The sequence below is a fragment of the Sesamum indicum genome, linkage group LG14 (genome assembly GCF_000512975.1).
Source record: "Sesamum indicum cultivar Zhongzhi No. 13 linkage group LG14, S_indicum_v1.0, whole genome shotgun sequence".
Taxonomy (NCBI): domain Eukaryota; kingdom Viridiplantae; phylum Streptophyta; class Magnoliopsida; order Lamiales; family Pedaliaceae; genus Sesamum; species Sesamum indicum.
The window spans coordinates 4,011,963-4,026,110 of NC_026158.1; the positions used below are offsets into that span (position 1 = coordinate 4,011,963).

At 36.1% G+C, this 14,148-nt stretch overlaps 4 protein-coding genes across 5 annotated transcripts in view; 3 read left to right on the forward strand and 1 right to left on the reverse strand.

The window, feature by feature from the left end:
- The window catches only part of LOC105177079 (BUD13 homolog), a 1,242-nt gene extending 712 nt beyond the window's left edge, over positions 1-530 (forward strand). The window contains exon 2 of the mRNA XM_011100102.1: positions 21-530. Within this exon, the coding sequence (XP_011098404.1) occupies positions 21-530 (510 nt within the window). The remainder of the gene's footprint in view (positions 1-20) is intronic.
- Positions 2,436-4,020, forward strand: LOC105176931 (protein DELAY OF GERMINATION 1-like). 2 transcript variants are annotated; one of them, XR_849011.2, is made up of 3 exons: positions 2,436-2,982; positions 3,152-3,670; positions 3,896-4,020. XR_849011.2 is itself a non-coding variant. In XM_011099913.2 (2 exons), exons 1-2 carry the CDS (start codon positions 2,512-2,514, stop codon positions 3,452-3,454), a joined length of 774 nt encoding a protein of 257 aa, XP_011098215.1. In that variant the 5' UTR covers positions 2,436-2,511; the 3' UTR covers positions 3,455-3,714. The 2 variants fall into 2 exon arrangements, 1 of the variants encoding a protein (XP_011098215.1); XM_011099913.2 differs by lacking the exon at positions 3,896-4,020 and having other exon boundaries at positions 3,152-3,714.
- LOC105176932 (tubby-like F-box protein 7) lies at positions 6,543-11,736 on the forward strand (the record flags this gene model as incomplete). Its single annotated transcript, XM_011099914.2, is given in 4 exon segments — positions 6,543-6,616; positions 7,279-7,366; positions 8,610-8,739; positions 10,735-11,736. Coding segments are annotated over 4 exon segments (869 nt in total), but the record flags the coding sequence as incomplete, so codon positions are not given.
- LOC105176933 (multiprotein-bridging factor 1a) overlaps positions 11,937-14,148 on the reverse strand; it is a 2,851-nt gene continuing 639 nt past the window's right edge. Inside the window, exons 2-4 of the mRNA XM_011099915.2 lie at positions 13,466-13,549; positions 12,497-12,579; positions 11,937-12,416 (exon numbers count right to left, since the gene is read on the reverse strand). Coding sequence (XP_011098217.1) covers positions 12,297-12,416; positions 12,497-12,579; positions 13,466-13,549 — 287 coding nt within the window. The 3' untranslated portion in view covers positions 11,937-12,296. The remainder of the gene's footprint in view (positions 12,417-12,496; positions 12,580-13,465; positions 13,550-14,148) is intronic.

Genomic DNA, 14,148 nt, shown 5'->3' on the forward strand with positions numbered 1-14,148 from the left:
AACCTATATACCGCAATAAGACAACTGGGGAACGTATCTCGAAGGAGGAGTTTCTGAAGTCTCGGAAGAAAGAATTCAGGAAAGAAGAGAAGCCCAAGGAAATAAAGCTGGAATGGGGCAAAGGGCTGGCTCAAAAGTGGGAAGCTGAAGCTAGAGTACAAGAAATAGAAAAGGAGAAGGATAAACCATTTGCTCGCAGCAGGGATGACCCTGATCTTGATGCTATGCTGAAGGAGAGACTTCGATGGGGTGATCCCATGGCACACTTGGTCAAGAGAAAGCATTTGGAGCCAGTTCTTCCGGACCTAGGTGATAACGAGAAGATGAAAGAGTCTGGCTTCATAATTCCCCAGGACATCCCAAGTCACAGCTGGATAAGAAGAGGACTGGATGCGGCACCAAACTGCTATGGGATCAAACCAGGCAGACACTGGGATGGTGTGGACCGCAGTTATGGATATGATAAGGAATTGTTCAAACAGATGAACGAAAAAAGAGCTACAGTGAGAGAAGCATATGGGTGGTCTTGAAAGAGAGTATCTTGGCTTTTTTTGTTTTGAAACAAAAACAAAGTTGTTTTATTCTGTTACTATTAGAACTTGAATTGCACAAATATATTGTTTCTGGATGGAGGATAGTATGGTTGTGATTATGGATGTTGGCATTGTTTTTGAGTTCCTTCTTTTCGTTGTATGAGTGGATAGAGCTTCTTGACTGATGGCAATTGACAAATATAGTTGCAAATTTCATGTCTAAAAGTCTGTTTAATTAGTTGATGGTGTAAGAAATTATGTCCAGTGAAGAAGTTCATATCGGTATTTCTGCAAACGGTGATTGCTGCCTGGAATTCTACACATTAATTACTTTTTGAGCTGGAATGGAAATAAAGATTTGCACTGATTGAATTGCATTGGTTCTATTTTCTTTCCACAGTGGTTTTAAGCTTTATGTTCTGAAAAAGCCCTTTACGCTGTATAAATATCTATGTATATCATACTTCTATATATATCTTTATATTCCCTCAATAATCATATATATATATATATATATATATAGAGAGAGAGAGAGAGACGTATATTTATTACATATAATATGTAATGTTTCGATCCTTAGATTAATATAGAATGTATCTCTCAATCAGTACATGAATATAATGGCCGCAGATAATAGCATTGAAGCTTTACCTGACACTACTAACTAGATAGACCTTACATGCATTCGAAAATACATCAAGTCAATCATTTCCAACACAAACTCAAACACGTTTTGTTCACATATTCCTTGTAGAACCCCGGAAATGTCTTTTGGTCTCGGCTTCCTGTGGTGTGTGTGAAGTATCGTTATTGTGTTGCCTACTTCAGGGCGTGCGTTCCTCTGAAATAATCGATTCTCTAGAACGTTGACTTCGTCATTGGTTTTATACATGTATGATCTAGTTGATTGAGAACTTGTGTCAATACTTGAGCATATACTGCTTCTAAACTATGATGCTAAAAGTTTCATCGCCAGGTAAGTTGTTCTGCTGAATGTAAGATTTCATTTTTAATGAAGTCAAATTCAGCTGGTTTCTTGGAGGGGGAATACTTGATTAAAACGTGGACGGACTTTAATAACTTACCTAAATCTCGAAGACTGCAACTGCTTGCAAATTTGCAGAATGGTCTGTGCATGCTAGTTAACATAGCATTTGTGTAACATTTTAGGAGCTAAAAATTGTTGCTGAATGCTGGTTGCATTTCCATTTTACTGATGATTCCTGATCTTTCCCGGAAGTATCACTTTATCCCCAAAAATGAATGATGAATATTCATGTAGATTACTTGAGTGTTTAAGGAGAGGCCAGATTACTTCTTGTACTTTCACCAAAGGCCAGTTGACAGACATGAGATATCAATCCTCTGGATATTCGTGCAGCCACTTGTTGGTCCCAAGGGGCAATGCAGTCTATGCTAATTGAAATTCAATGAACTTAACGATATTTTTGCCTTGCCTTTCCAGGGTAAGGAGGAGCAGAAAATGCCTGGAGCAGCAGTCATTGTGGCACTTAGTTGTTAGCTGTTGATTTGTCCCTTCTGTGGTTAAACTCGAAGGGTTGGTTGCTTTCTCTGTTTCGCACATTTTTATGATACATTTGAAAATTTCTATGGTTGTCAAGCACTTAACTTTTTACTCTTCCACTATGTGCCTTGAAAGTTCCTATTTGCATCATGTCTAGGCAACTTTTGGTTTGTATTGGATTTTCTGTTGCAAACGCAATGATATAATGTATTCTATTTAGGGACCCTAAAACATGTTGGCTCCTTTCTTCAATTTCCGATATCTGCTCTGATTGCTTCTGGACGAATCAAATTAACTTGGACCTGACTCTCATGCCTTTACCGTGATGCAGATGCTGAACCAACAGTTAAGAGGTACAATCAAAACATTCTGCTTCATGCATAATATATTCCCAGCCTCATTGCAAAACCTTGTAAGCACCTTTAAGCTCTCCCTCCTCAGCACCACTGCCCCATGGCAACCTTCAACCGTGAAAACGTCCAATCCTTCTCAGCCGAATGGATAGCCCAACAACATCAAGACCTGAAGGAACTTCTAGACGAACTTTCTACCAACTCTGAGAGTGATAGTGAGAAGCTGAAGCTTCTCAGTGACAAGAGCATGAAACGCTTTGAAGAATACTATGAGAGGCGAGCTCTATTGGCACAACAAGATGCACCCTTACTTCTGTCTCCCGCCTGGTGCACCCCCTTTGAGAATGCCTTCTTCTGGATAGGTGGATCCAGGCCTTCCCTCTATGTTAGGATCATCTACTTGGTTTGTGGGTTGGAAGTTGATGGATCCCAACTCGCTGAGCTTTTCCAAAGCAAGAGGAAAGGCAGCTTGTTGGAGATATCGGCCCAGCAGATTGATATGATCGACGCTTTGCACTGCAAGACTATCAGAGAGGAACAGAAGATATCTGCTAGGATGGCGAGTTTACAGGTACATGGACCTCTAACTTTCGTAATTAATTTCCTGTATCTTAGGTAATTAATTGATACCTTAAATAGAATAAATAACTGTTTTTACATATTACAAAGGCAGTTTGAATCCTCTATTTCAAGGTGTTTTATCTTATATTTTGTTTGACGAATATATGTCATATCTGCAGGAGGAAATAGCAGACGTGCCGCTAGCACTTGTGGCCCAGGAAGTGGGGGAGTCGAGCCTGCAGGAGTTGGATCATGCCATGGACACTCATTACCTCTCGTTGGCAAGCATTCTCACCGATGCCGATCAGCTGAGGCTGAGCACGCTCAAGGAGTTGATCGGCCTCCTCAAACCGTTGCAGGCTGCTGAGCTTCTCTTTGCCATCAAGAAACTTACCCTCTCCATGCACGAGTGGGGCAAGCGAAAGGATCACCAGCAGGGCAAACGAGACTATCATATCATCGGACTAAGGCTTGTGTGCTGAAATCATCTTAATGTTTTTGCATTGATGCGTCGCCAGCATCGTTGTGTGTGTGGCCATTGCTATGGCTTTGTTGTTTTCTTTTCTCATACTTGTCTGGTAGGGTGTTCCGTGAGCATGGTGTTTATCCGAGCTCTTTTCAAGATGGGCTGATGCAGGAACGAGCACTAAATCACAATCATTGATGTACGATCAGAGCAACGCCATCCTTGGAGCAAGGTTGTAATCTTCTCCTTTTCAATAAAATGCCTGCTTGCACTTGATCTCATTTCATTCTATATTCTTTCGAATCATTTACAATATCATAAATTTGAATATTAACAATTATATTAAATTAATGCATTAATTATTATCTTTTAATTATGTGGATAATTAATTAGTTACTATTATTAAAATAAATTAATGCTCACAAATAAAATGAGGTTTAAATTTTATAATGTTTAGTCACAAGGCGTCAATTTCGTCCAAGAGAGAGACCGCGGAGGTGGACCGGCAGATGGCGGAGTGAGGCCGCCCGAGAAGAAGAGTCTTCACTAAGACAACCTTATATTTGATGATTTCCTTTGTTGATTCACGCAATGTTTATTTTTGTTTTTTTACACCTTATCTTCGTATTTTTTTATTTTTTAATTTTATATACATAAAGTTTCCAAAAAATACAACAGTAAACATACCATATTTATATATAAAAGAGATATAATTCGATAATGAACAGTGATTTTTGCCTCCCAAATTCCAACATCAAACCTATACCACTTAACTTAAATATTTTAAATTACCTCAAAATACAAATCTAAATGTACAATCTATTTCTAGCATATACTTATTTATCTCTATTTTTCTCTCTATGTTTGGTTTTATTTCGGGATGGCCCGAATTGACATGTTTGGATGGATCTTTTTCCACTTTTAACCGTGTGTTGTCCTAGATTTTTAGTTTTTTGAATTTTGAGTTTTGCCAAGATGGGCTGAATTTTGATTTTTTTTAAAATATGAATAAAAAATATTGAAAATAATTAATTTACATGTACTTTTGTTTAATTACTAAATTGGAATTGTAGAATAGAAAAATACTACAATAATTGATTTATTGACATGGTGCAACTATCACTTTCATTCAAATAAAAGAAGAGTTAATTACATTTTGTCATTCAAATTATGACCGTTTTATATTTTAGCATTTAAACTTTTTTTTTTTGCTTACCATCTCAACTTCAAAAAATTTTGCACTTTGCTATTTATAACTGTTTCTAAATCAAGTTTTCTGTTGGAAAAAATTATATTGGTACACATGTAATATTTAAGGATTATGTGACGGGAGTATTTTTCACATATGGACGATATATGATTTGTTTTCAACAGAAAAATCAATAAAAAACCGATCGTATATGACAAAATACAAATTTTACAAAGTTGAAATGGTAAGTTGATCAAAAAAAAAAAAAAAACGACGGCAAAATATAACTTGCCCTAAAAAAATATTGATTCGACCCCACTAACAATAAAAAATATAATCTCATAATTAATTTGAAATACACTTTTATTTTCATACAAGATCCTGTACAAAATCGAAAACGCACATCTCCAACCTATAATTTTGATTTGAAAATTAAAAATAAAAAGAATACAAAACTTTTAGCATTAGGTTTGACTTTTTATTTGAAATCCCTCTACATTTTTTTAGAACAATTAAAAAAAATATTATTGTTTTATTATGTGACTAAAAAGCTAAGAAGCAGTCAACCAAAAAGGCTATTAATAATTTTTTTTAAAAAAAAAGTAGTTTGATTGATAAATATTGTGGGACAAAAATCATCCTGATTCAGACAACTAGTCAAATACTTGTCAAAAATATTAATATTATTTACGTAAATAATTCTTAATTTTTGAAAAAAATTAAACATACACCCCTATAAAAATATTAATATCACACATACGACCCATTTTTTTGACTTTTAGGAATAGTTTCGTAATTATATAAAAAATAAGAATAATTTATATAAATAAATCATAAATTAGGAGTGTAAATATAATTATTTATATTATTAAAGCAGCCACCATATAATACTCGATGTGTGTTCGTATTTAAAAATTATACTATATTTAAAATAAGTTACATGAATGATACTTCATGAGATGGTGTTTCATTACATATCTTTATAAAACAACAAGTACGTCTCCTGCTAAATTATTAAAAAAAAAAAAGAAAAATACATCTGTTCTGGAAAATGGTGTGAATTATGTTTATAATTATATCTCAAAATAACTTTATATATATTATTATATATAAATTATCACAATTACATATAGTACGAAAATGAATGAAATAAACTTAGAAATTAGAAAAGCTGTATTAAACCTTATAAATTCACAATTAAATCATCATAATAATTAGATATAATTATAAGAAGTGTTAATATAATTTATTTAATTAAAGAATATTTAAAGATATTTTAATTAGTATACATACTCTAAGTCCTCACTTTATTAAGTATAGATTAGTAAAAATCGTGAACAACTGACTGTTCGCCTCACATCACTGTGACAAACCTAAAAGCAACTCACTACGGATACATTTACACGTGTCCCATCCTTCAGTTCAAAATAATCTCACTACTTATCATTGGCTTGTTCATGGACGTGTAGGTGACGGGCATGTAATGTTATCACAAGATTCATCCCGTCATATTCTCTCTCATCCTTCTTCACTCCATCGCTTTTCCTCTTTTCTCTCTCTAGAAACCCCTCATTTCTCTCTCTCTGGAAGCGAGATGTCACTGAGACGATCTTATCTCTCGCGAAGAATCATTCATCGGTCTTTTACGCTCTCTAGATCTTACAGAGAATCCAAATCTCAAGAAATTCAAACTATTTGCACTGATGATGGTCGTCAGGGCATAGAGGAAGTAAGGGAAGAAAATGGGCATCTGCAGCAGCGCGAAGGCGTCGTGTTGTCGGGCGAATCGGGTCCTTCGGAATCGAGTTCGTGGGCCGGAATGCTGCCGGAGTTGCTGGGAGAGATAATACAGAGGGTGGATGCGAGTGAGGACAAGTGGCCGCAGCGCCAAAACGTCGTCGCTTGCGGCTGCGAGCCACTAGAGAGGCCGTGGAGAAGGCTTCTCTCCATCAGCCTGGCACAATCACCTTTCCTTCTTCTCTCAAAAAGGTTCCATTTACAGTTACATATGCATATTATGGATTTCGAATTTCTTTGTAGTGGGTTATAAAACTGAGAGTTCTTTAGATTGTCTCGCTCCATGGTTTATATTTGTTGACACTCGGGGCTATGACTGCAATTGCGAAAATCAATTAGACGGGTCGGTTTCATGTCCATCAATACATTATATGAAGTAAAAATGATCATCCCAGCAACTTCAACTAAGTTGTTTTGTCTTCTTCCCCAATTAACCGCAGTTTTTGTTCATTTTCCATCCTAGATATCTAATCTTTATTTGCATATTCATGGAAGAGAAGGGAAATCTGTTGATGGATTACTGTCGGTCACCTGAGTGTCAGAAAGAGTTGAAGATCTGTTGTTTCTAGTGATATTGTAGATCTCATGGAAATTACAGCAGGCGTTAAGATTTGCTTCTTGTCGAAGAATAAAATTTGGCATGTTTCATTTGCTAAGGTGATGATTTATAACGAAAATTGTGTAGTCACTGGCAAGGAAATAAAGCAGTTAAAGATTCCTGGCAAAATAAGGTTAAATAATAAGTTACTTTTTTTTGGTTGAATTATATTTTGATTGGAAAATGTGGCTGTTAGATTATGTGATTCTGAGTAATTATACTGACTTGAAAATTCTAAATGCTATGTATGTTGCAGCCAGGGCCACGGGATTCTCCACTTCAATGTCTTATTAAACGTGACAAGAAGAGCGGAACATTTTACCTCTATCTTGCTCTCTCACCGTGTAAGAAGCCGACTGGCCACTGGTCAATTTACTTTGTCCTCCTAGAAATACTTACTTTCATGCAGTTTAGTGATTACGAGAGTTGACTGAGTCATTGAGTATGACCTTGGGGATTAGGCTTTCCCGGCAATATTCTTAATTTATCTCAATAATTAGTCAAACAGGGACCATGTTTGAAAATTCAAGTCAATTTTGGTTGGTCCAGCCATATCACCAGTCTTCTGTGCCTAACACTGGATGGCTGTTTTGTTCGTCATTCTTCCATGTAGCTTTGTTACTATGTGGAAGTACTTGAGCAGTGGCTGTTTGTTCTCTTGCTATAATGTTCCTACTAGCTAATTTAATTAATTAGTCAAGTCTAGTCCTATCCCATATCAAACTGTATATGGAGCTTGTAATTAGCAACACATGCAAGTATAATGGGTGCTAAGTTCCATTCTTGAATGCCTTTGACTTAGAATATTATAATGTTACAAGATGTAATGGAGCTGCATATACCATTTTGCGTAATCATGATCTCTGTATATTTCAGTTGGTCTATGTGCACCTTGAATCTCTGTCTGATCAGGACTAATTATAAACCGAGTAGTTCAGAATATTGCAGTTTTCTGGAAGGTGCTATCATTATGTTGATTGGATCTATTTTTATGAGTAACAAAAAGAAAAAGAAATTCAAATCCCTTGGACCAATATCAGATTTAAGGACTTGCAATTTTTTTTTGAGAGAGATATAACCAAGTTCATTGGAATACTTAGGAAAATCATCAGGTCATATCCCCTGAACCGTCTTAGGTCATTTATAGAAGACTGTTTTTATGGTGCTTAGAAATGTTTCTTTTTTTGTAGCTAATCAACGTCTGTTTGTGGTTCCTTCCAATCATTTAAGCATTTTTATTGCTGTAATAAAGTTAGTTGGGGATGTGCTTTCGAAGGACTTGGGTTTTAATTTGGTTATCTGCCTCTTAAGTGAATAAGCTGAATAGGCAAGGGAAAGATCATTAGCAAATAACTATCTAGAGAGAATAAAGCAGCCTAAGTCAATATGGTACTAAATGCACTTAATTCTTTTTAGTTTTAGAAACTGTGCTAATTGGAGTTAATTGTAGTTTGTCATTCCACCCAGGGTCGTATCAAAATCTCGCAAATTATTTTGTGCCTATCTACTCCCATGAATTCCATTTGTATTTTTTGCGTCTCTCAGATTTTTACCACCTAACAGCCTCATTTTTCTTTCCTGTAACAGCATTCATGGACAAAGGGAAGTTTCTCCTGGCAGCACGAAGATACAGAAATGGTGCACGCACTGAGTACATTATATCTTTGGACGCTGATGATCTATCTCAAGGAAGTAAAGCCTATGTTGGAAAATTGAGGTAAGGATTTCATCTGGTAATTCTGGGCAAAGCCAGACAACTTTATCAGTTGCTCATTTAGTGAAGTGGTGGCCCTGATTATGTTGGAGCTATTGCAAATGTTCCTGACATGAGTGTGAAACACCATTGCAACCAAAAGATACAAGTTTATCTTGAGTAACTTGGTAATGACTAGTTATCTGGAAGTGCTTCGACCACCAGATGGGAGTATTAATTTGACACAGAATTATTGGCCTTATCCATTTGAAAGAAATGTAGGCTCACTTGGTTTTCCCTTGGAAGGAAGCACTTGATACTAAAAGGATGGAGCTGTAGAAGTATCAGTAGGAGTGTTGTCTTAATAAACAACTTTCTGGGTTTATTAGGAACTCTGCCTATCAAAAAAGGACATATGTTTCTATAATTTTGTTACCCTTTTTCCCCCTTTCTAGATTATAAGGATCTTCAAAACTAAGTTGACAACGTGTACTTGACACCGTATTCTGCTAGGGTTTTAAACAAAATGCAATTACGAAATTAGGGGGGAGGAGCCTTAGCCCCCCAAGATTTTGTCATGCATATAGTGCATTTGACATATATGCATGAATATGTAATATAAATGGCCCCTCCAAATTTTTTTTAAGGAAAACATCACGCTCAAAGTTGTAAGAGTTGAAGTGGCATTTAATCTGATACATTATTTTTGTTATATGTATATATATCAAACAATAAAAGAAATGGTGTATCCTATGAAGACTTATCAGTAAGTTTCATGACTATTATAACACATGATAGATTATTATAACATGTAAAGTGAGCAATTTAGTGTAGATATTTCTTTTTTTGTTAATTCCTAACGATATTAACTTTTTCGTAATGTGCAGACTACATTATTTCCTTCTGTTTTGTTTCTTATGCAGTTGAATCTATAATTTTTTATATTATAATAAAAATAAACACTGAAAAATTTATTTTTCATTAATGTAGTTTGTACACTGAAATTAGTTGGACAAATGATTTTTTGTATCACTATTATTTATTAAATGCATCAAAATTATAAATATAATCAATACTACATGCTCATGCAATAGGAAATTGAACAATTATCTATAGATGAGATGAAAGATAAGATTGACTTTAGTGACTGTTCAAAAATTTAGTTAAAAACTATAACGCCTCATTCCTCTAATGGGCCCTCCTAAATCTCACTTCAAGATCCAGGGAAAATGATCATGTAAAATCACCAAAGTTCATTGAATTTTCTCAATCTGCACTTTAGTGATTTGTCCAAATTTGAGAGTGTGTCTTTGTAATATAGTTAAGTATATAGAAAGATCAGGTATATGGTAATACTGTATTGTATTGTGAACTTGAATGTCAAATTTAAATGTCATGTTTGTTTAATTTTTCTCTTCTCTTATTCATGTTGCCGCAATTTGATGTGGAATGCAAGTGCATTCATCAAACTGCATCACATAATGAAGTGAGGTTATAGAGAATGGTTAGACTGTGTCATGAAGATGAACTTCTTGTTCCCAATATAATGACATTATGTACTGTAATATTATCTCTTAAAGATACTCTAATTTGTAACGGAAAAGATGTAATGATATCTTCTTTTACTGACTTCATAGTTGTACAGTCATAAGATGTAATTCAATACTAGACTAGAAAAAACATGGCATTGACATGCCTAATCGCAATTTACAAAAGAAACGACTTGCAGTTTTCATAAAGTAATAATATGATCCCGAGACACCAAGAAGCTTGCATCATTTTGTTTTCTGAAATTTAGGGGGGAAAATGGTTGAATTGGAGATTAGCAAGTTTGAAGGAATTGTTTTGTAATTCTAAAAGGATTATCTGTCTTTGCCCCCTTTCGTATTATGTAACACTTCCTCGAGCATTTGAAAATTCAACTTCATATAGAAACCGGTTCTTTCTCATTCGTTATGTCATCTTTTACATCAGCACTCCTCATTTATTTCCACAATTAAATTCGTTTTCATTTTGCAGGTCGGACTTTCTTGGTACGAATTTTACGATATATGATAGTCAACCACCACACAGCGGAGCAAAACCGTCTAGCAGTAGATCTGGACGCCGTGTTGCAAGCAAGCAGATTAGCCCCCAAGTCCCAGCTGGTAACTTTGAAATTGGACAAGTATCCTACAAGTTTAACCTCTTGAAGTCGAGGGGTCCTAGGAGGATGGTATGCTCGCTTGCCTGCCCATCCTCTGAGGAAACATCAGTTGATAACTATCAAGAGGATTTGAAAATGAAGAAGCCAGAATCCTCCACTCCTGGGTATACAGTTCTGAAAAACAAAGCTCCGAGGTGGCATGAACACTTGGAATGCTGGTGCTTGAATTTCCACGGTAGAGTAACAGTAGCATCAGTGAAGAATTTTCAACTGGTTGCTACGATGGATCAAAGTAAACCTGATGGAAGGGGTGATGGTGAGACAGTACTCCTCCAGTTTGGTAAGGTAGGAGATGATACTTTCACAATGGACTATAGGCAGCCTTTGTCGGCCTTCCAGGCATTTGCCATTTGCCTTACAAGTTTCGGGACGAAACTGGCTTGTGAGTAATGTCTCCTCGTGGTCAATCAAGAAGGCTGGTTAACTAAGTTGAGATTGTTTCATGATGCTGAACCCCTAATATATCTTGCCTGGTCTGATTGACGAAACACGCCATGTACATGACTGTGTTGCTCGAATTGTTATAGTATTCAAGTTTGGAGTAATGATAGCAGCAGACAATAGTGCCCCTGTACCCTGTTTTTAAATTAGACTCCATAATGGTGTCGTGTATGAATTATAATCTTGAATACCCAAAGAGTGGGAGATTCAGGTATTGCAGGTGATCCTGTAAACTAAGATTGATATACCATCATGTACCATGGATCACTGAAGTTATGATTTATACGTTTAAGCCCAGGATCATCTCATGAGTTACGCTGTAAGACTTGTAGTTGGATTTTGATCCCCTATTATACGTTTAAGTCAAGGATTCATCTCAGTAGACATAACTGAAATTCTAACCAATAAGTTCAAACCATTTGCATGTTAGCTAATTCTTACGTACAAAACATTCTGAAATCACTAGATAGCAATTCCCGAACATTCCCATCAGTCCATACTTTTGTCAATGCATGCATTCCAGCCGTTTCCACCGACTACCTAATCAAGTGAGTGCAACATGGACACTGGCAACTTAGTACAACATGAACATTGATTCAGTCGCCTCCATTAAGAACCAAATGAAACAACTCAGTGTACACAATGTCCAAGCTGGTAGTCACATCTATAGACATCAACTGAACAAGAAGGATCAACACTCAACAATTAATCTAAACGAGATTAGACGCACCAGATTAAGAGATTTCTTGTATTTTCAGCAACAAAATGACCATGTTTTATAAGGAAAGCCAACTGTATCCCTCAGAGTTTTTTGACACATGAGCAACAGTGGCCAAAAGAGAGTTAAAAATAAATATCCATTTACAACACCACTTTTCGGTCTCTTTAAGGACAAAGAAAGTTAACAAGACCGACTTTCCTTCACCATTTTGTTTTATTTCTTTCCACGGAGTTTCACACCAAGAGCCCTTTCCAGTTTAGATATGATCTGCTGGTTAGGAATTGCTTTTCCAGATTCATATTCCTGAATTACTTGGGGCTTCTCATTTATTATCTGCAGAACAACCACATTCAAATAATTAAGTATTCTTGAATGTAAGTTGTGAAAGGAAAAGAAGGCATAACCAAACAAACCTGAGCAAGTTGAGCTTGTGTGAGCTTCTTATCCATTCGAGCTTGCATGATGGCTTTCTTTAACTCAGTTGGAACCTTCTCATCTATAATGATGGGAAAATATTAGAACAAGGACCTCAAATAAACTCACTCAGTACAATGGCCATCCAACAACAAAAGTTTACCTTTACACAGCATGATAGCCAAAAGTAAGAACAGGAGACTCTCATAGAGAATATTTGAATCAGAAACCTTACTCTTCTATAATGCACTTTTGCACATTCTTTATGAAACTCATCTAGATGGAAGGATCTTACAAGAACATGGGCTAAATCAATGTTCCAAGAGTTGCAAAATCATAATTCATAGGAAATATGGGACGAGTTCTGCATTAAGTTCAAACAAAGTGACTAAAAACCATCCAACGCACTATCTTGTCTTTGACAATGTCTAGTACAGACACACACCTAAGATCATGGTTGTTTGGCGCAAGTGATTATAAACATTGCACTGTAAAGAACATGCTTGGGAAACAATTTGCTCAGAAGTCTCCAGAGGTGAATGGTAGGGATCTTAAGCAAAAGGGAAAAAAATCACTGAGTTCTTTGTGTAAGTTAGTGATGACACAGTACTTCCTTTATAAGGTCCAGCGTTAACAATGGAAGTACTGTGTCATCTAAACCAACACACTATAGTCTTAACCCACTTCAATGCAGCTCATTGGTTTATCATTTTTCTTAGGCACGTAGAAAAGCTCAGTTTCGGACAAGCAATAGATGGTAACCACGCAAATATTTCAGTTAGATTTGGAGGTGATACCAATAGATGGGGACAGATTATCTGATGATTCATGAGAGAACTAGTGCAGATGCACAAAGAATAAAAGAGAACTCTAATCATCTTAAAAGGAGGTTGATATGAGAGAGCATAACATGTTCATAGTTCGAATTCAGGCATATGCAAGAAAGGAGGAAAACGAGTTCAACTCACGGGCTAGATTTTCTGTGTCTTCATCTAGCTTCCTGGTGTTCAGTGATGTACTGCTTGAAGCAGCCTTGTTTGTCCCGGCATTAGCTGCACTCAGAACACAGTTAAAGTCAGAAAAATAAACTGGTTTTTGTAGAAGTACAACTCACACTCTACAAAATGCATGGAGGCTCGGCACATCTGTACAGGCAGGTTACAGAATGAACAACTAGGCCAATCAACTAGAAGCATCAACACAAAGTCTGAAGAAACCCAATTTCACAAAAGAAAGACACGATAGAACAGTGGCCCAATAACACAACATAAAGCCGCCTCAGTCTTGATGCAAACGGTTGGATACCATGAAAGAGTTCTGCCAATCATCTGGCCGCTATATGGGACAAATACAAATACTGCAATGTTTTTGCAACAATCCACAAATTGATTGGAACTCAGCTTAGACCTCTAAAGTCGTACAACAGGAGGAAAAAACAATGAATTAATTTTTTATTTTTTTAAAAAAATGAAGCTAGCTTCTGAACTAAGTTCAGCTTTGGCACCAAAAATGGTAACGAATCAGATTTTAACACATTTATACCCTCCAAAGTTTTCCTATTTCTGCAACAAATTATATTTCCTGAGCCCTATTGATCTTTGTCAGAGACCACCTTAGTACCGGTACTTACAAGCTCAGAATAGATCATAGC